This window comes from Saccoglossus kowalevskii, chromosome 9 (assembly GCF_978046115.1).
Source record: "Saccoglossus kowalevskii chromosome 9, keSacKowa6.1, whole genome shotgun sequence".
Lineage (NCBI taxonomy): Eukaryota > Metazoa > Hemichordata > Enteropneusta > Harrimaniidae > Saccoglossus > Saccoglossus kowalevskii.
Genome location: NC_140649.1, coordinates 15,905,723 through 15,931,842, shown reverse-complemented (window position 1 = coordinate 15,931,842; position 26,120 = coordinate 15,905,723). Strand labels below are relative to the sequence as shown.

The following is a 26,120-nucleotide window of genomic DNA, read 5'->3' as shown; positions in this document are numbered from 1 at the left end:
ATGCAAAATTGGGGGGGGGGGGTCGATTTGTTCACTGGTTTTCCAGGTTCCCTGCATTCTAATGAGCTATCAAACGTTTACATGGTGAAATCAACCCCCTACGCAGACGAAATTGATTTGCAGAAACGTTTTTACACCATAGTGCATAAGTTTCTAAGGTAACGGCAGAACTCAAAACTTGTATATTATCATGGCTATTATCACAGTGCCTGGGAGTTGAGTACCCACAAGTTTACTCAGGTACCAAATTCAATATAACAATTTAAAATGCACTTTAAAGCGGGGAGTCGTCACCGGCGCATGTGTCAGATGGCCATAGCGTTTCTACCCATAGCGTGGCTAAATGATACAAATTCTACTCATACAACGAGTCCGTCACTGTTTTTGTTGCATCACTGTAGTCAGTTGATCAAATTTAGAACGAAAGTCATCGCAAAGCGTACATTTACATTTTTATGTAAACAATATTAGATTAAACGTGTCATGTACGTTGCATGGGATTCTAGTCGAACACATCACTGCATGGTGATTTAATTTAAAATACACAAATAGTGGACGGAATGCAGCACGTATCAATGATGAAATGATTTATTAAATTAATTTGATTTACATTGCAGTGTTTTCAAAAATTCCCAGCACTAATCACTATCACAAGAATTGCTAAAACCATTAGTAGCACATATACAATTCACTATAATAATGAACAGATTAAAATGTGCAGGTTGAATGCAACTATTCCAGATACTGTAAAATACTGTATTTTAGCTGGAATTAATTTCCACTGGAAAGACATTTTGGCTGTTTCGTATGTTTATTTTCACTTATTTGTTTTGAGTTGAATGAAAAAATATAGGTAAAAAGGTATTTTCACTTCATTCATCCCTTCTGTGAAAATAAATTTCAAGCAAAAATAAGGTACTTTACATTATGTCAGATACTGCTCAAGAACAGAGTTTGATAATGTGACTGCCATTTTAAATATGATTCTTAAATAAATTAATCAAATAAACCTGGAAAAAAATATTTTGAAGTAAAATAGAAAAAAACAATAGAATCATAAACTCCATCACTGCTAGAGGGCAGTCTACATTTACCTCCTTAAGTCATTCATCAATTGGCCTTTGGGGAGACATATATAATTTATTTTCATAGTAAAAGTTTCCATTTTGGTTGATACTACTTCAAATTGTAATCAATAGTTATTTTTTTCGAAAATTCACTATTTTCGAACTGGTATGGTATTACACCAGGATTTGTTTGTTACTCATTAAACTTAGTTATTAGATTTCACAACACAAGTCCAAATTGATGGCAAGAGCCGTGAAAACCTGAAAGAATTAAATAAAGGTCTTCATTGGGATGTTGATTCTTTGGGATGGCGACGACTGTTCATTAGCATGACGACATCCCAGTTTGTAAGTGATTTATTTGAAAATTGAAAAAACAGTCGAATGAAATTAGTAAACATAAAAAGATTTGTTTTTTCTGCTTTCAAGTGCACTGTAATCTTCTTTCATGTTTAATAAATTAATAATTTAATGTGTCAGGTTTCCAATACTATTATTGATGAAAGATTTCTACGCAAAATTACAATCATACATCACGATTTTGTAATAATTTCACAGTAAGCATGATTGTAGGAATACTAAATACAAAGAAATTAGTCTATGTACGAACTGTTTAGTTTATACGAAGCTTATTTGCAATATTGAATACAGCAATGATCTTGCTCATTTCAGTAAAGCCATTGGTTAGAACACAACACAAGGACTGAGGGACTGTGGTTAGAAATATTGTTTAATTGACACACACATGGCTGGATCTTGTGTGAAATGGGATCTTAATCTTCAACTGTACACGGATATTTAAGTTGCATACCTATACTTTATGGATCAATTTTGATGTTATACTAGAAACATCATAGTCATGTACAGTGTTTGAAGCTCGGGTCAATAAATATGCATTTTATTAACACTGTATGCATCACATGCAACCCGTATCAATCATAACACAGCACAATGTTTATCGCCCTTTAAGATCTGTGTTTTTGAAAGTACATGACTGATCAAATCGTATCAAATTATGTCAAATCATTGTTTCGACTCCTAGGAATCAGTTGGATGTTCAGCCCATGTCGCTATAGCTATGCAAATTAGGCTAATCAGGGAATTTCGGGTATTAAAATACATGATCTGATCTATGCAAATGAGGTTAATCAGGGAGTTATGGGTAATAAAATACATGATCTGATGTATGCAAATGAGGTTAATCAGAGAGTTATGGGTAATAAAATACATGATCTGATCTATGCAAATGAGGTTAATCAGGGAGTTATGGGTAATAAAATACAATAGCCTTTCCTTGATAAAGGAAACCTATAGTAACCATAACAACCATCAATGGTCTAATTTAGTCACTGGGAAGACTAATAAATCTTTTTTAAACTTTGAAATGTCAGTAATCATTGGAGATGAGTAGTTCTCATCAGCTGGTAAGAAATTCAATGAATAAATATCTTTGTCCTCCTCGGGAAATGCTACTTCACCATTGACCAAAATCTCTGTCACAGCAGGAACATGCATTTCTAATCCTGTGTCGGGCTGCTTTGACTTCGTTATCTTGTTTAATTCTTCTTTCTGCTTTTTACTGCCAGCTATGATGTCTGCCTCGGCCATCTTAGCAACCGGTTTGTTGTGGTGTTCATATTCACCTGAGCCGACAATCTGTTTACGACAAACAGTGGCAAAGTCACACAATGGTAATAAACATATCTGCATTATGTAGTTTAATTAATTATTCATAAGATGATTGGTTCAGACAATTAACATGCGTTTTTTGGGAAACAAATTTCATGAGGACTTTGGTAAGGCATTTTAATACACTTCTTTGTGTAATGACTGAAAAACTACAGCGAAGTAGTACAGTTGGAGTTTCAGTTTTTTTTTGTATACATTGTCAATATTTAGTATGTTTTAGGTGCTGAACATCGATCTATGAATACGGCAGTTTCAGTAAGATCTTGTAATCATGACAAAACGCTGTCCATTACCGGTACTTCAAACTACATTATTTTACCTGGAATTTTATTTTCACTGAATACCAACATTTATTCACTTACACATATATTTGAATTTATTTATTTTCACTATAAAATTATAAGATTTAGGGTACAAAAAATATCAAAATAATTCCAATTGAAATAATTTACAATACTATATTTACCAGGTATTTCATGTTTTTGAACAAAATAAATTTAAGCATTTTAAACAATGGATTATTTTGTTACATAATACACTGAACTCTGTGTTTACCTGTGTGCTGAGTTTGCGGAGATCTGTCCCACCTGTAATGCTGTTACGAAATAATAATACCAACTCTTGTTTGTTCGTTTGTTTCAACTCTGAAATCTATACAAGAAAGAGACAACATCATGATATATGGTATAATATTAAAATTCTCGGTCAAACTGTAAACTTCTTTAATGATGAAAAATTGTAGCAGTTGATTATATACCTACTCATCGTTACTCGGCTCTGGAGATATCTTACACGCAATGTATTAAGATATTTTCAATGTGAATAGAGGAAAAATATTTTACTAATTTTACACATTTTACTAATATTCCATAAACTTTCAAAGGTAACATGTAAGTTTGGTACAGAACTGAATATGCATATTTCTGTTGACTGGAAGTGTGTCAATTTCAAGTAACCTCCTTTTGCAAAGATGGTAAGTAAGCGACAATGCTATAGTTATAGATGAAATGCTATAGATGAAAAAAACATAGCAATACTAATGAAACTTTGTCATTTATCAATTTTAAAGAATAATTTCAAAACTAAAACCATTGTGTGGTAAATTTCCCATCTTCTATATTTCTTAAACACTCAAGTCTATCCTCCGAAATCTTACCTCCTTTTCCAGCCTATCAAACACATATGTGCCTGTCGTAATCTCGTACCAATTGCGTAGAACTTCTTCTCCGAGATGCAAGTCCTCTCGTTGTTTCAAGTTAATAAGTGAGTTCACACAAGTTTCAAATTCAGCTTCTGTCATCTTATCTAGTATTTCAGCGAACTGTTCCAAGAATGAGTCAATCCTGTTGTCAACGTGCGTCACACTGTGATACAGACAAGATTTTACAATTTAAATCAAACTTACCCGGTGAGTTACTTGAGTCTAAAAAATTCTGAGATTATTTCCTTGAAAGCAAAATGTGGGTCTTGGGACTAATATGTGAAATACTGTAAAATACTGTATTTTCACTTGGAATTAATTTCGTTATTTTTGCTGACGGAATGATTGATTGAAAATAAAATCCAGCGAATAAACCTTTTTCCCTATATTTTACATTCAACTTGTCAAAAATCAGTGAAAATATATTCTATACAAAACTCCCAAAAAGTCTTTTTAGCAAAAATTAATTCCAGTTAAAATAAATTATTTTACAGTAGTTGATGGTTTGAATTGGCCCGAACTGCTTGAATTGGGTACTAAACATTCAATTTTCAATGAGTTTCAACACTTCCATGTCGGTGATCATTTTAGCTTCTTATTCAATTGTTGATGTTCAAATTCCATTTGCTAATGCTTTCAAATAATGTTCCAACATGTGTGGAGACATAAAGATTACTGTAGTATACAGTAATTCAGAAAATATTTCCCACAACTGAGGATTATTTATGCTATTTAATATTTCACATAATAACCCTGACCATCTCAAATTTTATTTATATGAGACATTTATAAATGTCCTTACCTGAACTTAGTGGCCTGCGTGTTGACGGTTACCGAGAAGCCGAGAATACCAAATGTAACTCTACACATTACGTACACAACGTACCTATACAGAGAAAAAAACTGTCAATGTCACATAAATTGTGCAGATAATATGTCAACACCATCACCCTAACCATATGACAATATCCAAGAGATGAACTTTTTTACCACCAATTCCATCTCTTCATCACAAATTCACAAAATAGTCCCATTTATATCTTATAGAAGATTAGGAAAAAATTAGCCAAATTTGCTGTGTAAAAACTGAAAATTCACTCAAATTTTGACTGTTGACTCCAAAATTAGGGTTCATTTTCAAGAGATTAAATGAAAACTCTGAGATTATTCTCAAGTTTTACTGTGTTTTGGGGACAATTATGTGAAATATTTGGTGGTATGAATTCGTGTGAGTTGCAGAAATTTACCAACATTTTGAATGTTGATAATCATTTGGGTTTCTTGTTTGATTTTTTTTAATATTAGCAAATCCTAAAATATTTTTACAGCAATAATATTCACAAAATCACAATCATACTAATGATCTAATCACAACATTAATATAATAATAAAAACAACAACAAAAGTTTATTATGACAAGGACAACAGCACTGATGTAAACCAAAATGGACGATAGTTGGCCATATTTTAATAATTGAATAAAAAACAAAATTGAGTGCACAATGTATAATGACATCCTTTGTGTTTCTATTTAAGTTTGAAATATATTTAAGTTTGGTTAATGCATGTCTAAAAAAATGGCTTCAGACAAGGAAACCCTAAATTAACAGTATTCAGTTTCAGACTTTGTCTGAATAGGGACTAAAAACCAACAATAAATACTAAATTACCCAAGCTGCTCTTTGGTTCTTAAGAAATCAAATGCTGGTTCTTCCATCCTCATCTGTGACAAAATGCAAGAGTACAAATATGAGATATCTACTTTAAATTGATAATTGCAACAAATCATGTCATGATATGACAGTCCCTCTTAGTTAAATAGTTAACACAACTGAAATAAGTCGGTCATTTTGAATCGGAACATAAAAGAAATTACATGGTTTATAATGTAGTTGTAAAGTTTGATTGCAATCAGTCAATGTATATCAGAAACATGGAACAGCATTTGCATTCGGCCATTTTGAATCTAATTTGAAAAGACATTTGGGTCCTGTTACATATACATTATATGTGCACTGTATGTAACAAGATGGACAATAGCTGTCCATGTATAACCACGATCTGGGCCCAGAATGGCAGAAATGCTTTACGTATAATGATAAAACTTTTACGAGTAAACTGCAAATTACGCACTCGGGCACTACAGGGTTGCATCAACCTCTGCTATACTCATCGGTCGATACGATCACCATAGTAGCCTTTGTGCATACTTTGCGGTATTCTCAAAATAACCACATATTATTATTATTGTTACTACTACTACTACTACTACTACTATTATTATTATTATTAATATTATTATTATAAGGTTTAGTAATTCACATATGTACTTACCACTAGGAGTTCAATCAAAGTAGAAAGTTTGATATTTCCAGGACCGACTTGGTAATAATTAGTTATCACTGAGTTACCGTCGTCTCTGTTGAAATTACGTACTTTGCAACAATGTACATTCTTTGGTAACTGCATAATGCGCGTCTCTGGTAGCTCTGTACTTGGAATTGTTGAACAACACAGCTTTGTCCGGAGAACCTCAAAAAAGCTCAGTGCTTCCTGTGGATGAAGATTTCATTTTTTTTATGAAGTTTCATTTTCATTTTTCCTCTATTTAAAGGCAAATTCCATTTTGATATGATTAGAATGAGACTGGCTTCACATATCACTCTAGTCAGCTTAAAATCCTAAAAAGGTAGAAGTTACTTTCACTAGTATTTCAGTGAGCCATAGTACACCGATAACTTCTGACCACATCTTTTTGATGTATAAATCCATCAACCAACCAGAACTCATGATACAACTCGCTTTTTAATACATGTAAGGAATTCTCTAATTGATTGAATAATCCCATCAGAGAAATGTGAATGAATAGTATTTTGGTCAGAAATAAAATAGCAGTTGAAATCAAAATTTAAAAGATCTTTACGTCCTGCCAGATTTTAATCAGAATTTTTCCACTCTCACCCAAGATGCATGCCCTTACATTATTTACCCTTGAATTGTGATCACATCAGTGACAACTCTCACCTTTGAGGTAAAATTACCCTGAACTAAACCCTCAATGTAAAGATTCTTCTTGAATTTCTTCACAAATGATAACACTTCATCCTTAGTTACCGTTGCAACAACAGCTTGTTTATCGACCGGTATCCATTTCACATGTTGGAGAACAGACAACCTTACATCACTGGAAACATAACATAGTATTGTCAATAGCATTTAAAAATTGCAGTTGTCAGCATGCTCAAATTTTGTGTAAACAAACAATATTGTATATGTTGCATGGGACCCATATTTAATGCAGCACATATTTTAAGCTTGTATTGCAATAATTTACAGATAGACGGTGAAATCAGACAATATCTGTAGATGAGAATAAATTTCATACATCCGTTGCATTAGCTCATTATGACTTTACTTACTTCCCTGTGATGCCCTCCCTCGACACCTGAATGACAGTTTCACAAAAATGCATTGTAAAAGTCTTTTATTAAGAGACCTGTTATTATTGGTGCCTTTGTACAGAAATTTATACAGAAAGCAAAATTTGTCAAAGTGTCAAAGTGGGACACCAGAAAACACATAACAAAACACCCACCAGACAGCCACTTTGAATCATGACTGAGAAATGATGATGGCACAGTCCCCGTTAGTTATCAAATTTGAGATATATAGTTATGTTTATAGTAATATAGTTGGAATATAACCATGTCAGGAATATGATTTTTTTAACATTAAAATGATTGACATTTGTATCTGATCCTCAAACAAGTACTTGTCCATATTGAGAGATATTGCTCTGGAACATCATTCAAAATCAGCCATTTTGAATACATGTATATATATATATATAACATGATGTATAACGAATATATAAAATTTGAATATAATCAGTCAAAGTATTTAAGAGATATGGCTCTAGAAGCCCAATCATTAAAACAAAATGGCCGCCAGTCAGCTATTTTGAATCAAATCTGAAAATAAAATGACATGCATCAGGAACCTGTAATGTCTAACGTGTCAGACATATGGGTCTGGAAACCCATTCATTAAAACAAAATGGCCGCCAGACAGCCATTTTGAATCTGATCTGAAAAATAAAATGACGTGCATCAGGAACCCGTAATGTCTAATGTATGTACCAAGTTTGAACAAAATCCATCCATAAATGCCAGAAATGCTTGATATTTGATGATTTTTTAGTACAAAAATGACAACCATTAGGCCATTTTGAATAGGATCATCAAACTAATATATCTATGACATGATGTATAATGAATATTTAAAATTTGAACATAATCAGTCAAAACAATATATTGGAGATATGGCACGAGAACCACATTGATTAATACAAAATGGCCGCCAGTCGGCCATTTTGAATGTTATCTGAAAAACAAAATTATTTGCATCAAGGTCTCATAATGTCTAATGTATATACCAAGTTTGAGCAAAATCCATCTGTAAACAGTCGAGAAATGGTTGCTTTTTATGATTTTTTAGCACAAAAATGGCCACCATTCGGCCATCTTGAATCAGATCGTAAAACAAAATGATGTGCATCAAGGTCCTATAATGTCCAACGTATATACAAGGTTTGAACAAAATCCATCTGTAAACAACCGGGAAATGCTCGATTTTGATGATTTTTAGCACAAAAATGGCCGCCATTCGACCATCTTGAATCAGATCATGAAATTGACGTGCATATGTGTGATATCATGTATGATGTATGTGTGAAGTTTGATTGTGATTGGTCCAGGTATTTCTAAGATACAGGTCTGAACGCACGCACAGACGCACGCACGCACACACGTCAAAACATAAGTTACCGTTTTCGGACTGCGTCCGTACGGGGACTAAAAAAATCTGTCAGGGGTCTACCCAAGGTGTCTGTCTGTATATAAAGTATCAAAGCTATAGGACTAGCCAATTTAAAGAAGAAGTTGAAAATAGTATTTTTATACAAAAAAATGATAAAACAATATTCACTAAAATTAGAGAATTGAAGGTATCGTCACAAAATGAAAAAATTGAACTAAGGTCTACATATGAATTATCAAAGCAATTAGACTAGTCGTTTTCAAGAAGAAATCGAAAATAGCCATTTTTACCAAAAATATTCACAAAAATTCACTACATTTTCATACATACTATCCGCAGCTAACTACATTGCGACTCACATCATACAGTTGTAACAATTACTAATACATACTTTGATAACTTGGAAGGCTTTATAACGTGGTTGTGATACGATTTCGCCATCTGTTCTTTGACGGCAGCAAACAATTCATCTGTCACAGAGAACCCAGTAATGTAATCAACTACGGTCTCGAACAACAACTGAAAACAACAAAAACAAGTCATTGTCAATGACACGTCCCCGTTCCGTTCATATTTGAGTGACATATACATTCAAAGCAGATCATGACCGAAATGCACCTGCATATGTACAACACATTGTGCTAAATCTGAACAAAATCCATCCATGCATGACTGAGATCCGGTTCTGGAATTGTGAAAATACGTGATTTTGATGCATTTTCGGCCTTAAAATGGCCATCATTCCACTATTGTTAAGCAGATCATGAAACAAATGCACATATCTATTTGTGACATGATGTACCATGTGTGTGTGAAGTTTGAACTTGATCAATCCAGACATGTCTTGGATACGGATCCAGAACTGAATTCTTTAACAAAATGGCCGCCAGTCGGCCATTTCGAACTTGATCCGAGAAAAAAAAGACGTGCATCAAGGTCCTATTATGTTTAATGTATGTACCAAATTTGAACAAAATCCATCCATGCATAACTGAGATACGGGTCCGGAATGGTGAAAATGTGCGATTTCAATGCATTTTCGGCCTTAAAGCGGCCGCCATTTGGCTATCGTTAATGAGATCATGAAACAAATGCACTTACATATTTGTGACATGATGTACCTTGTGTGTGTGAAGTTTGAACTCGATCAATCCAAGCATGTCTCGGATACGGATCCAGAACTGAATTCTTTAAAACAAAATGGCTGCCAGTCGGCTATTTCGAACTTGATCCGAAAAAAAAATGACGTGCATCAAGGTCCTATTATGTTTAATGTATGTACCAAATTTGAATGAAATTCGTCCATGCATAACTGAGATCCAGGTCCGGAATGGTGAAAATGTGCGATTTCAATGCATTTTCGACCTTAAAGCGGCCGCCATTTGGCTATCGTTAATGAGATCATGAAACAAATGCACATACATATTTGTGACATGATGTACCTTGTGTGTGTGAAGTTTGAACTTGATCAATCCAGACATGTCTCGGATACGGATCCAGAACTGAATTCTTTAAAACAAAATGGCCGCCAGTCGGCTATTTCGAACTTGATCCGAAAAAAAGAATGACGTGCATCAAGGTCCTATTATGTTTAATGTATGTACCAAATTTGAATGAAATCCGTCCATGCATAACTGAGATCCGGGTCCGGAATGGTGAAAATGTGCGATTTCAATGCATTTTCGGCCTTAAAGCGGCCGCCATTTGGCTATCGTTAATGAGATCATGAAACAAATGCACATACATATTTGTGACATGATGTACCTTGTGTGTGTGAAGTTTGAACTCGATCAATCCAAGCATGTCTCAGATACGGATCCAGAACTGAATTCTTTAAAACAAAATGGTCGCCAGTCGGCCATTTCGAACCCGATCCAAAAAAAAAATGACGTGCATCAAGGTCCTATTATGTTTAATGTATGTACCAAATTTGAACAAAATCCGTCCATGCATAACTGAGATCCGGGTCCGGAATGGTGAAAATGTGCGATTTTGATGCATTTTCGGCCTTAAAATGGCCGCTATTCGGCTATCGTTAATCGGATCATGAAAAAAATGCATGTGCATATGTCCCATATAATGTGTGATGTATGAGTGAAGTTTGAACTTAATCGGTCCATGCATGTTCGAGATACAGGTGATCACGGACGCACGGACGGACGCACACAGGGCAAAACATAAGTCCCCGTTTTCGGACTGCGTCCGAACGGGGACTAATAAAATGAGTCATTCAAATGATACAACTATGAAATTATATTCAAGATATTCAGGTAAGGGCCAAGGTCATTTGATTCGGACAAACGAATCCGTTATGAGAATTTAAAAATAGCGTCAGGCATACTTATAGCTGTTGAAACATATTTGCAGTGTTATTGTTATAAATTTCACTGGAATTCATGATAATTCACTGAAAAGCCTTAACAAAATAATGCAATTGGGATGAAACATATTGGCCTCTCCTGAGGTCGATATCATTCTTGATATGAGCCAATGCAAAAGCTACCACAAGTGTTAGAAATTAGCTAATTAAAATAAATCACTCTGCATGTTTTTCAACATTTTACCCCAAGTGTGTGTGCCTAATTTCAATGAAATTGGATACTGTAAAATGACTAATTTTCACTGGGTTTAAATTTCACTGATTTACCATTTCAGGCATATTCAGTGGGTTTTAAATTCACAGTTTTATCATTTAGATAATGTGTTCTATGCTAAATTTTACATATTCACTGTGTTTTAATTTAGCGCATTTTTCAGTCAGCGAAATAAGCTAAATTAAAACCCAGTGAATAATTAACCCCTTTACAGTAACTATGCTTATTACGCAAATTAAGCAATTAGTATTCTAGAATTTAATAATTAATTTATTTTCATGCAAATTAGGTAATTGATATGCACAGGTTTCAATCCCAAACTAATCAGGTATGTGCATTGTGCTGAAGCACCTATGTACCAAGTTCATCGGAATGCAATGATTAAGTCTAAAAAAAATCAAAGAAAAACCCAAAATTAGGTTGTTGCATGGTTTTAGAGCATCAATATACAAAGTTTTATTGAAATGTGATGATTAGTAGTTGAAGTATCAGTAGAAAAGATGAAAATTGATTAGTTATTTTGCAAATTAGGTGATTAATATGCACAAATTGTTATCAAAACTAATCAGGTCTGCACATTGTCCCTGAGCACCTATGTGCCAAGTTTTATTAAAATCTGACCAGAGGTTTTCAAAATATCTAAGGGACTTACATACAGGTACACACAGGCAGTCAAAAAGCACAATTTTAACTTACCGGTAATTTTTCATTAAGTCCCAACATTTTCATAATTAGACCAGATTCCTCTGTCCGGAAATGATACGTCAGTTGTGCAACATCGGCAGCATACATCATTTCAGATAAATTGTGTTCTAAAATCGTCACGAAGAAATCAAACAAAACCAGCGTCCTTGGAGACACATTTACGAGAGGTGTGATTAGGTGGAAGTAAATGTAACCTGCAAGAAAATTCTGAATATTAAGTTTATATTATTGGAACTGCCTTCATATGTTAGGACAGTGTTGAAATATTAACAGTGTTAATTCTGATGTTAACATAGTGATCACAAGTTAACATAGTGTATGGTGATATACACTAGTGACAACATGTTAACATAGTGTTTAGATGTTAACAGTGTTTGTATGGTAATAAACCCCAATGCTGATATGTTAACATAATGTTCAGATGTTAACTCAATGTTAACCAATGTTTTAGACAGCAACAATTATTACAATTAAAAAAAAGATAAATGTTGTGTTATCAGTAAAATAAAAAAAGAAAACAAGAACAGTTCATCTAGTAATATATACATGAATAACACTATACAGTAAACATTCTACCTTTAGGCACTTTGAACTTTGTATCCCGTTTATACCACAGTCTACCATGAGGTGTGTCCGTTATCTTAGTTGGATAAACCGTGTCATCAATGTCGGCATCTTTCAACGTGAAATCCGTAGCTATTGAATAAATGAACAAGCTACAATTTACTATCCTTGATCAATATCTGTGTTACAATTCTTTTAAATTCTTTAATTCAAAAATGTATTCAGCTTTAATTTTGTCAGAAGCAATCAGACCAGGAAAGAATGTGAAATATTACCATGGTAACGATGTGAATCAAGTGATAAATGAGTTTACCTATAAACTTATTAGGAGATGGTAAGTGCAATCTTGCATCAATTTCTTGATCTATAATAATTAAAAAAAAAAGAAATTTTATAATAACATGCAACAAATTTTTACGAGTAAATTTGATACACGTTGAAAAATATCTACTTTCGTATGTAACCAATGTGTAGCCATGGTGGGGAAAGTTTTTCAAATCTGTCCTGACTGGTCGTGTAATGGTTGTTACATCAAGCTCATTTCCGGTAGACCAGAGGTCAAATTCTATAATGGTGAAAACACTAAAAATGCCAACCATCGGTAAGTGTGCCACAGATACACATTGCAATCTTTGTATGCTGTTGTAGTGGTGCTAAATCATGTGATAGGTTCTTTATCATATAACATACAAGCACATCTCCAATACACATGCAAAACAAATATCACATTGACTGTATTCTAAATCATTGAAATATTTAATTGCATACACCACTAATAAATGCAGTGTGCAAATGGTGCCACTTATGTGAGACAAATGTTTACACATGATAACAAGCAACGTAACAAAAACATTGTGGTAGCAAAGTCGAGCAACGCACAACCATAAGACAAAACTGTCTATTCAACTCCATCAAAAAAATTGTTCACAAAAATAATGTACACCTCAAATATCAAAGCAATCATGTTGGTGGTGTTCAAGAAGAATTTGAAAATATCATTTTTTACCAAAAATGACAAAAATATTCTGCAAAAATGGAAAATTGAAGATATCGTCAGGAAATCTGACATAAGCCTATTCAATTGAAGATAATGTCACGAAATGAACAAACCTGACAGAGGTTTTCCCAAGGTACCGGTACCTACATACTAAGTATAAAAGCAATTGAGCTGGTAGTTTTTAAGAAGGAGATGCAAACGTAATTGACAACGAACGATGACAGACAATCACCTACAGAAAAGCTCTGCTCTGTCATCTATGATGACAGTGGGATAGAAAGTATTTTATAATACCAATGGTTAGTTGCTTCCTTTCCACGACTTACTATGCCATGTGTGTTTCCAGTCTTCAGCAATATTTTCGCTAGTAAACGCTGTTTGATACCACGGCTCTATTTCATCACAGTGACCATCATGTTTCTTTGATAACAACAAGATATTGACAGTGTCTGCTGTCAGCATGTCGGTCACTTCACTGATTACCTGTAGTGAAAAGAAAGAAGATTAGGATTAAAGCATTTCATCCCTTCTGGCTTTTACAACAAAATTGTTCCCCATTCAATGATAACTTTGAAATAAAAAAGTAAAAATATGGAAATACTTCTTGATGTCAAATTTTTAATTTTGCTTATTATCATTTGTGAGTAAATGTTGCACAGAGACAGTGGTGTGTGTCTTAGCAATGTAGAATTAGTTCTATTGCTTTACTGATCACCAGTACATGTTGCAAAGTGATTGTAGAACCAGATCGCTGACCGATACAGTTCAAGTCTTGTCCTGGGTTGAACACAGGATGGACTCAATCAGCAGCATCCAACGTTAGAAACTAATGCTTACCTCAGCATTGTATTCAAACATCAATTTATCTCCAGTCAGATAGTCTTCTTTGGGGTACAGTTGCATATTCTCTACAACGCTCTCTACATAGTCCACAGCATCCATCTACAATTACAACGAATGCATGAATGCTGCAGCTAACATACAGTGTATTTGCTACGAAACAGTGTTCATCATTACTTGGTTTGTTAGATGCATTTATTTACAACAGATTAAAATACTTTGGTTGAGATTCAATAAGGAAGTTAAGAGAGGTACAAACGAGGCAAAACATTTGCATATCAATGTATGTAATTTGCATACCAAGATAGGTAATTTGCATATCACGGTGTGTATTTGCATGACATATCAAATCAAATCATTAACTTTTTTACCCACCCCAATTAGTTCAAAGTGTGTGCTCTCTATTTTAAGGATGCTATAATATAGGTTTTTGGTATAGATTGTCCAAACCGATTTTTTCATATAAAATATATTGATGGAGAGTTTATTTCACACACGATGTGAAATGAACAAGAAATCCTTCTGTGACACCGTATTTTCTTTATTAGAAGCAAATAATAGCGCATATAAACTAAAAAGTGAATTAGTTGAATCATTACCACTTATCTTATGGTAGGTCTCAATAGACACTGACTCTGAGATAAAAAAAAAAACTCACCTGTTCTTGAAACCGAAAATCATTGTCTTCAATTTTTTTTATTTCGCTGTAAATCCTGCAATAAACAAAAAGATGATTATTATTTGAAATCTGCATTTGGTTATATTGTCAATTGTTATTAGCCACTATTCTCATATTTTATGCTAATATATTTACATGGCTTAATTGATCACAGCTAAACGCAAACAAAACATAGTGTGCCTGAATTGCTTACAGACAAGTAATAAAGTATATATTGCACTCGAACATCAAAAATAAAACCACAACACTAAAACTTGTAATGGTTACAAAACAGACACTAACTGAGTTATAGTTTTCAGTTGCTAGGTTACCAATGCAATTGACAGGGCTTCAATCTCACAATTAAGTAAATGTGGGTTTAATACATATGTAGTTTCAGTTGATCACTAAGAAAGTGACAATATGTAACAAAATAATATAGTCTGAATGAGCAATTTGCTGATATATAAAAAAAAAACAGACATAATTTACTAATTAATATTTACCTTTCTTGAGGTCCCACTTTTTGTAACATTGCAATGTATTGAAATATTATTGATAAAACCTAAAAGTTGGAAAAATGAAAAAAATAAAAATATATAATATATTTTTAGAGACATCCCTTTCATGTAAAATATACGGTACTGTAAATAAAATAAATTAATGTGATTATGTTGATAAATACATAAAAATGCTCATATTTTATTTTATAGTACTGCAAATGGTAATTTCTATCCAGGTACACAACTTACAGTGTTTTCACACTATGAAGCCTAGGTTCAGTATGCTTAACATTTTGGATGCCTTTGTCAACTTTTATGACCAAAATTCACAAAGATAAAATTCAGTTAATATTTTTACTGGAATTTTGGTCAAGGCCTGTTGGCAAAAGGAAATTATGTCTATATGGTACAAAATAATGAAGAATTTATAGAAAAATGCATAAAAACGTTGCACCAAAAGTGTCCTCAAACTACATCTGACCAAAAGACTTTCAAAATCGCATTCAGGAAGCTCTACTTGGGACTCCATGATGTGACATGCAATCTGATTGGTTGCTAATCATACGAGGACTGAACACAATTGCCTACCGGGGATAGTTTACAACACAATAGTGGCAATACTTACTTCACTGACATTATTGTAACCTTCATCTGTTAACTGCACTGTAATACTAAACACAGCGTGGGTGGTATTGTGTTCAAATCCCGTCTCATCGTTCCCACAATACAACTGTAATGCTAAACATCTGAAATAAAACAGTGTAAGAGATAAAATGAGTCAAGAATTCATTCAAGAATAGATTCAAATGAAGTTTAGTATTATATATCTAACATCGAAAACAGTAGAATTTACCCAACCGTAAAACACCAAGCAGACTTTTTTGAAAGTGTTATTGGACACATTTGAATATCTTCCTTATTTGAAAGTCATGTTTATGTCACACTCAAATCATGTTTACGTCACATTTAAGTCATATTTACATCGCATTCAAATCATGTTACGTCACATTCAAATCATGTTTACGTCACACTCAAATCATGTTTACATCACATTCAAATCATGTTTACGCCACTTTCAAATCATGTTTATGTCACATTCAAATCATGTTTATGTCATATTCAAATTTATGTTATGTCACATACAAATAATGTTTACGTCACATTCAAATCATGTTAACATCACATTCAAATCAGGTTTATGTCACTTTCAAATATTTTCTTTTGTTTACTCAGATGCAGAAGTGCTATAAATTACCCTCACTGAACACAAACACACATGGAAATGTTATTCATTGCCATTTCTGGCGGTTATCTGATATTAAATTATTACTACAAGCTGGGATTTATTGATGGGGGTGGTGGATTGACGAACATTTCAACGACTGAGGGCAGTATTGCATTAGCTAACTAAATACGTAACAGATGTAGAATTCCGTGTTAAAATAGTTTTCAGGTGTGATCCTGATAGAAGTAAACACGGAAACAATAATGGAATACAAAACTGAGTACGAAGAAAGCCTATGTCGATACAGCACTCAAATTTATCCGTGATTGGATTATTCACTAGTGTGATGGTGCTGTTTCGGGTTCTATGTTGAACCCTTCATCAGTCGGAACAGTACTTGACCGAATCGTTCGATTAAATTAGCTTTCAGAATGTTCGACGTTATTACTTTCATTATACAATTTAGTTAAAATGGAAAGTAATTCTTCGTCGTTTGGTGTGTCATTTTTCATGAGTTTGTCAGTACGTAGACTAGAACTTGTGAGTTTATCTTTCAAGTTAATATTTCTATGAAATGCAATAAGGGGGGGATTTGGAAAAATGTTACACAGTAACAAATCATTCCGAATTAAATCCCAGTTTTTTAATAGGGCTCTTTTGAGCCTGTACCCTTGTATATATGGGTTGAACGTAGTTGTGAATATTGTTTGCCCTTCATTATAGGGCATTGATTCTCGTAAATGTGAGATACGATTGTCATGTTCATTAATTGAAGAGTATCTTTCGATATCGTTATTTGTGTAATCTCTTTCACGCAATTTCTCAATAAATAAATTACGTTTATGTAAGAAATCGTTTGCATTATTACATGTACGAGCATATCGAATAGTTTCGCCTTTAATAAAACCTTTGAATACTGATGTAGGGTGACAGGAATTACGTTTCAAATATTGAAACGTTTCCGTTGTCTTGGTGTGCGTTTTCACGTCTAGTATATTCAGATCAAGGAAGCGTTGTCCTTTATATAGGTCAAGGTCAAGGTACGTGACTTGTGTCATTGAGTATTCAAATGTGAGCTGGTATTTATCATGAAGCATATTAGCATCCTGAATAAATTTGTGTAATTCAGGTATGGTACCATTGAATACCATGAAAATGTCATCTCGAAAACGATACCATGTTTTGATATAACGAGCACCAAATAGTAAAATCTGATTTTCCAGTAGGTGGAATGTAATGTCGGCAATCTCAGGTGAAGACGGTGATCCCATGCTAACTCCACATGTTTGGGTATAATACTCATTATTAAACTCGAATGTATTTCTTTTCAGAATGATTTCAAGGAGTTTAATTATATATTCCCCAGGTACACTGTAGTGGTTTCAAAGGACTGTCACTGTGATTGTAATTCGATTGCATTGCATTAGCGGTTGCTCGGATCGCTTCTTCGTGAACAGTATGAGTATACATTGATACGACATCCAAGGTTACTAGGACGTTATTATCAGATACTTGTATATTTTCGATTTTATTAATAAAATCTGTAGTATCTTTGATATAAGTATGTTGTCTTTTGACGATTGGAATTAAAAAGTGGTCAATCAATTCTGATATTTTCTCTGTGGGACCAGAGCAACCACTGATTATCGGTCTACCAACAAATATACTGCCCTCTGGTGGTGGTTTGTGTACTTTAGGCAATAAATACCACCGGGGCGTTCTAACTGTGTAGTTAAATGGGTCTGTATATTTATACGTGTCGTAATCGATTAAATCCAGATTGTACATTTCTGTAACGAGCTCATGGACCGAATTAGACGTGACTATAGTATCGTTACCACCAATTTTAGTGTAGTATTGTTCATTGTTTAATTGACGAAGGCTTTCATATATATATATAGTCAGTTGTATTCATGATTGCAATACCACGACCTTTGTCGAATGGTTTTATTACAATTGTGTTATCATGATGTAATCTATTTATTGCTGCTCTTTTGGCAGAATTCATGTTTTGTTTGGGTTTATTGGTAGTGATTTTGGATATCTCAACTTTAGTTGCCTCAATGTAATTTTCGAGGCTACTATTATTCGAGTCTGGTGGGTTCCATGTTGATTTCATTTTGAAAGGATGTTGTTGAGATTGTTTATTGCGCATTAAATATTTAATACGCATTCTCCTAGATAGCATAGACATATCATTGAGCAGAGTGTGATAGGTTGGCTTAGGTGGGGTTGGTATAAATTTGAGTCCGTTGCCAAAGGCAATGATCTCTATTGGGGTCAGGATTCTACTCGAAAAATTCCGAATAAAACCTGAGACCAATCGAGCTTGATCAACCAACCGTTTATTTTTAGCCATTTTAGCATTGTATTTCTTTATTCGTTTGCATCTTGCAATGTGTTTCTTACGTGAGAAGTGTCTATTGCATTTTGTGTTATTGATTGTATGGACAGAATCCATACATGTAGTAATAACGGTAGTTCTCACATTCAAATCATGTTTACGTTACATTCAAATCACGATACACCACTTTCAAATCATGTTTATGTCACATTCAAATCATGTTTACCGGTAGGTAACATTCAAATCATGTTTATGTCATATTCAAATTTATATTATATCACATACAAATAATGTTTACGTTCAAATCATGTTTACATCACATTCAAATCATGTTTATGTCACATTCATATCTCGTTAACGTCAATTTCAAATCATGTTTAAGTCACATGTTTACATCACATTCAAATCACGTTTATGTCACATTCAAATCATGTTAACATCACATTCAAATCATGTTTATGTCACTTTCAAATATTTTATTTTATTATTATTGCTATTTCTGGCGGTTATCTGATATTAAATTATTACTACAAGCTGGGATTTGATGTACAATAATAATAAGGTTATCACAAAAATACCGCAAAATATACATGAAAGCAGTACAGGAACACATCAACCTCTGCTACATGTCGATTGATACGTTCACCGTACTGCCTTCGTGCATATTTTGCAGTATTCTCATAATAACCGCATAACATCGTCGGATACAGGTACATTAACAAATAAAAATTCCCACTCACTTTTGTTTCAACAATGACAGAATGCTACCAGTCCCTTCATGACCAATCAACCAAGATAAATAATGAAGTGGTTTTACTCTGTAAAAACAATAACTTGTTTGTTACATGTATAAATGTATCATCAAATAATTAACGGGTTTAGTGTGTTTCATGTAATTCAATTTATAGCCAGTCAGATTATTTTTTTAAGAATTCAATTACTGATCTCAGAGCTCCAGATAATATAGACAAAAATAAAAAACATGGTTGATGCGTATAAGTGTATACTGTGGAATACTTTATTTTCGCTGGAATTAATTTTCGCTGAAAAGCCTTTTTGGGCGTTTTGCTTGGAATTTATTTTCACTGATTTTTAATGAGTTTAATGTGAAATATAAGAAAAAATAGTATATTCACTGGATTTTATTTTCACGGAATCATTCCTTCAGCGAAAATAGCGAAAATAAATTCCAAGCGAAAATAAAGTATTCTACAGTAAGTGTTACCTGTATTGTTGTAGCAGGGATGGTAGTGCCCATGTCAGCTCTAATTGGTGGATATTCTTCACAGGTACCACTGTACATGCAAGAAAAAAAAAAAATTATTCAATTGAAACATTCAAATTATTTATGTATACATTCTGTCGAAGTGCAAAAGTCACTGTGTATATTTCCAGTTTTTGAGTGAACAAACAATGACATTTATTTACTATAATATAATAACCATATAGTACAGTATATTCTCTATTTGAAGCACATCTTCAATAGAAAAGGTTATTTATATCCAGTTATAGTTATCTCAATCATTTAGAACGTCTGGGGTGATCCACTCTTAAATTTAGGGGATGAATGACAAAATAATTCACTTACCTTTGTATAGTTTATGAAATTTGGGAGTGACAAAAGGCTTCACAGCATCCACAAACACCGGCTTAGGTAGTCCACTAAGATGAAAATCAGATAATTATTGCACAATTATGATGCACTAACATAAGGTAATAACAGGTACATGTACTAGCTTACATTTGACCTCATTTTATAACAACTAATTAATAATTCCTGTAGCCGAGAGTTTGGACGTTGGTTTCTATTCTAACCAACGCCCAGTGAAACGCGCCTGAAAATTAAAATTGCATTATTCAAATTGCCAGAATGTGGTCATGGCAGCAGTCGCTGTCGCTCAGTAATGAGATAAGACAGGGCGATCCATCAAATTTTGACAGGGGCCTGTTGGCTATTATTTTTAACCACACTCACTCATTATTATTCATAAGTCTGATTAGTGTATCAACTCGGGGAAAGCGGGAATTTCACGCATGATAACGTGAGAGACATCAACATTACACGGGGAAAATCATGACCGCTGTTATGCAAGTTTTTCAAGCAGTACATACAAGACAATTCACTTACGATACCTGCCATGTTGTTTGACCTGGCAGTGTGTGGGAATTCCTAGATTTGACCTTGTACCTACATCACATGTGCAAAAAGCGTGCGATTAGGTAAATTATATTTACGTTCAGACTCCTCCCTACTTCCTTTTCTGTCTCTTTTGAAATTGAAACCAGGATCACATTGGGATGCTTTGATGTAATGTTGTTTGTGTCAGTTGTCCAATTAGCTTCATACCACCCGTATTCGCCATTTACATACTCGCACTGATTTCTGTGCTAGATCCAGCTCGTTTCACTGGGCGGTGATTACGGGCAGCTATGCAAAGTATCACAGCCGAGTCTCTGGGCTAGAATTCCTGTAGAACAGTTTTGTTATCGATGTAAAGAGAAATGGATTTTTTAAAATAAATATGGTCACTTACTTGTTGGGTATTCCTGAAAATATATCTCTAACCCATTCTTCTAAAGTGTCCAGACTTTCTGAAAACAGAATTCAATCTTAAGTGAAGAGTTATATTTAAACATAAATTGCACACATTTCTTTATGATTAGAAAGACTACAAATAATCCTTCAAATCTACATGTTCATCTACTATTTTTAGAATCTATGAAGTAAGAAAACAAAATATTGCTTTTTTTTATCATAGGCAAAGCAATATGCATTAATTTATAAAAATGAATTTTGGATGAAAATCTGAAAAAGAATGTCAGTAAATAAAGTACTGTAAATAAATTAATTATTCACCGAGTTTTAATTTGCTGTTTTCGTTAATAAGAAAAATTTGCTATATTAAATCCACATGAACATGTAGAATAACAATAGAACTCATTGCCCCCATTGGCATTCATGAACTTAAAACCCAAAATTCAATGGTTTTACAGCTTATGATCTCCAATCTACAGAGTTATAACTGTATGAACCGTGAGCTAATATGTGACCTTTGACCTACCTTTTGACTGTACGGCTAATGTCATGTAATGAGATGAATACATTCGGGCATGAAACTCATGCAGCCTCTCTTGTACGTCTATTTCACGTTCTAGTGGTGTGGTTTTCAAGCTCTTTGTATTACCTAGCAGGATAGTGTGTCAAATAAAGTATGATTTTAGCAAAAAAACAGCATGATTTTAAAAAAAATAGTAATTAGCAATTTTTGAATAAACTAAATAGGGAATGAATTATTTGTCGCCTTTCACAGTTATTAACAGAGAATTGTCGTGGCGTAGTTTACGCATGGGTACCGTAGTCTGTGCATTCACAACACAGCGGTCGATTTCCACGCTATATTATATAAATTCAATTACCTGTATTTGGAAAAGTCAAACAATGATGACTAATTTTAAGACTAATCTAATTTGGAGCACTTTCGAGGGGAAAAATTTGACATGCAATAAGTCTCAAAATCCAATAAGTTTATGCCTCAGAGACAAAACCTAAATCTGTGAAATAGTTTAACTCACCCCACATAAATTTTCCCATTGGGTGGTCATCTTTGGCAAAGGTGCCAAGTAACTGTTGTTTCCTAGATAACTCAGATGTTAGGCTCATCTGGAACTCTGTGAAAAATTGTAAAAGAGACATATACATATGAAATTAAAGATATGTAGATATATCAGATTTTTAAAGTATTTCAAATTTCAAAACCACAATTGCGTGCGATTGTGTGATCATCTTGCAATTTATGTAACTTCATTGAAAATCACATACTGTAAAATGATTTATTTTAGCTGGAATTAATTTTTGCTGAAATCATTTTTCAGGTGTTTTGTATGGAATTTATGTTCACTGATTTTTGATGATTTGAATGTAAAATATAGGGAAAAAGATATATTCGCTGCATTTTATTTCCACTGAAACATTACTTCAGCGAAAATAGCGACAATTAATTCCAAGCGAAAATAAAGTATTCTACAGTAAGTTGATATACCAACATCATATAAACATCATTTTTCTTTCCCATTAATGGTAATATGATTATCACATATAAATTCAAGACAATATGCAATTTTTATTATAATAGTACAGGATACAAACATGTAACATTTTTTTTTTAAATCAGGCAACACAAATTCAACAGGATTTTCAGGTGAACCTTATTAATCTGTGAGGATCTTACCACTGTCCACTGCTTCAATCTCCCTATCACTGCTGTCAGGCTTCATCAGAGGAGAAATAAAGAACTGAGCAAACCGATCTAAGCCTTCATGGAAGTGTTTTGTAGGAATTTCAAAGTGGAAGACAGTCTGGAAGAACAATTCATCAAACAATAAACCTTATACCTTGCCCGAAAGGTCACACATCCTGGTACTTGCCAGTGGTACACTGCAGGCAAAATGTAACTTTTGCACAATTATCATGCACATATATATATATTCGTATTATGCTATTCAACAATTTGTTATGGTAATTTGAATATGCATATCCCATAGCAACATATGACCTTTCATCCCAGCTGAGAGTCTATATTATTTCAAAATGAAGTAGAACTCACTCTTTCACAGTCGGTTGATGCATTGTCATTACCGCCATGTTTCTTTATAAAATCATCAAATGAATTCTCATCTGGATACTTCTTACTTCCCATGAACACCACTGAAATCCAAAAAGTAAAATTATGAATGAAAGCAACAGTGCTGATGGCGAAATACAAGTAAATCAAGATTGTTCTCTAAAGTAAAGTACTGTATACATAAAGGAACATGATTTTCAGAAATTCAATAGAATGCAACAACCAAGGACAAAATAGCGTGACTATTTCTTGAACATGCTGAGTGTGCTACAATATTTATTTGCACAGAAGTTACGATGAAGCATGTGAAATATGAAACCAAGATGAGACATGACATACAATGATCATGAAATCCTGTCCTCAGTTGTAACATGACTCCATGCAAGTATCTATGATCACGTCAGACGTTCATTAATTATTCGGATGCCATTGTTTTTCCTGGCAAAATTTTGGTGCCACCTACTGCAGATTTGAAAGGTTTTCCTATAATTTCTGTCTTAAATTTGAACCAAATGCTCATAGTTTCTCATTGCATAAAACTGAATCAATATTTTTTTTTTAATTATTTTTGGTGAAAAGTGACAATAGTGATGGCATTCAAATAGGTTAAAAATATAGCAACACAAATTTGAGATTATTTTTCAATTTCCACAAATATTACACCCTTGTCTTATATTTTACTATGAAATCATCAAGAAAGGTAAAGATTATTGTAATTTCTTTGCAAGACTTACTGTGTTCCAAGAAATGAGCTAATCCAGGAATATCTGTCGGATCAGAGAAGCTACCTACACCAATACACAGAGCGGCTGCTGCCTACAAAGACAGAAAAACACAAGTTTACTCCACAAAACAGATCTGATCTTATTACCGTAGTAAAGATAAGCTTTAACATAAGTGTGAATGAACGTATAAATCAGATCTAGTATAAAATTATTAAACCTGTAATCTCAAAACATCCCTGGTTTCATGTAAAACCAAGAGAAGAGAGAGCACAACCAAACATTGCTATCAATTTGAATGATACAGAATGCTTATACATCTACGTAATCAGGAGTGATGTACACCTTAAATTATTGCAATAATTTATAATGTATCAATAGCTCCTTAGGGAGAGTGATAAGAGCGATAACTCTGTAGTAAATTTTATGATTTTGGGATAATTATAATTATAATTACCATTTTTACTGATTTTGAGGCAGCAGACTTCCTTGGATTTCCACCTTCTTCATCACTTTCTCCTCCATCCACTCCCTCCTCATCCTCATCACTATCCTCCATATAATCCTCGTCTTCACTATCACAGGATTCATCACTTAGGTCAGAGTCATCATCCTCATCCTCATCGTCGGCGTCATCTTGTGTACATTTCTCACTTGCACTTTTAATATCTGATATCAGTAGTGCCGTAAGGCCGTTTTCAAGTTCAATGACCCTGCGGACATTAATTATATAACCACATGTTAATTTCATTAGGTACAAGTGCCTGCTTAATTGTCAGATTTCATTGAATTAGTTGAAGTTATTATGGTTGTCATGCAACGTTTGTTTGAAATTTTTTAAACAAAAATGTTACAAGAGTTGGATATGTCACATGGGACCCATATCAATTATGTATCTCACTAGTAAATGTTTTTGCATAATATTAAAAAAAATTTTGAAGTTTGCAGAAAGAAAAGTTCCCTTACGGTTTGGAATTTGAACTTTGAAACATTGTTAAATTTATAATTATATATCAGAAAGTTGTTCAGTATGCGAATCCAACTAATATACATATAATTTCAAAATTTGTTGATTAGTACTAGTATGTGAGTTGGATTACTGAAAAAAGAATCCCATCAGGGATTTCGTGAGGGCGCTATTTTGCTAGATCCCATGCTATGAAAGGGCGTAATGGCATTATAACGCAAAAACACTATATATATATTAATATAATTATAGAAGTAGAAACAATAACGGAATAATATAAGACACTTATATCTGCCATATCGTGGGTGTACAAACAAAATTGCCAGACTAAAGATCACCAGCAAATGAATGAAGTACAATCCGAGAAATGTCCAGCAGTACCGATACTTTTTTCTGATGACGTCATTGATCGCTAATTCATACCAGAAATATACCACTATTCCTCATAAGTAACAAGTGATGAGAAAATACGCCTAGCTCACCTGTATTCCCGGGAATCGTTCGGCGATTTAACAACTTCCGCCATCTTCTTGCCCGGAACTCACATGTACAGGGTAAATTGTCTTTAGTTTGTAACGGATGCCATGATTGGTTGCCACTTAAT

General features: G+C 33.6%; 1 protein-coding gene across 1 annotated transcript; it reads right to left on the bottom strand.

Moving 5' to 3' along the window:
- Positions 1-565: 565 nt before the first annotated feature.
- On the bottom strand, positions 566-26,075 carry LOC100367295 (nardilysin-like). The gene is made up of 27 exons (XM_085503198.1): positions 25,999-26,075; positions 25,007-25,262; positions 24,562-24,643; positions 23,810-23,910; positions 23,435-23,561; positions 22,779-22,874; positions 22,268-22,390; positions 21,740-21,797; positions 20,794-20,867; positions 20,431-20,500; positions 19,946-20,023; positions 16,262-16,382; positions 15,640-15,698; positions 15,134-15,188; positions 14,473-14,577; positions 13,962-14,118; positions 12,952-13,002; positions 12,651-12,770; positions 12,066-12,268; positions 9,167-9,294; positions 6,982-7,141; positions 6,292-6,510; positions 5,628-5,680; positions 4,760-4,843; positions 3,913-4,120; positions 3,312-3,407; positions 566-2,723 (listed from the first exon to the last, which is right to left on the bottom strand). The coding sequence occupies exons 1-27, from the start codon at positions 26,040-26,042 to the stop codon at positions 2,397-2,399; spliced, it is 3,255 nt and encodes a 1,084-aa protein (XP_085359324.1). The 5' UTR covers positions 26,043-26,075; the 3' UTR covers positions 566-2,396.
- Between the last annotated feature and the right edge of the window lie 45 nt (positions 26,076-26,120).

Coding starts and splice junctions, on each gene's coding strand:
- LOC100367295 (XM_085503198.1), bottom strand. CDS start 26,042: ATGGCGGAAGTTGTTAAATCGCCGAACGATTCCCGGGAATACAG. Junction 21,798..22,267: donor ATTAGCCGTACAGTCAAAAG/GTAGGTCAAAGG, acceptor TTCTGTTTTCAG/AAAGTCTGGACACTTTAGAA. Junction 6,511..6,981: donor AGGGTAATTTTACCTCAAAG/GTGAGAGTTGTC, acceptor CTTCATCCACAG/GAAGCACTGAGCTTTTTTGA.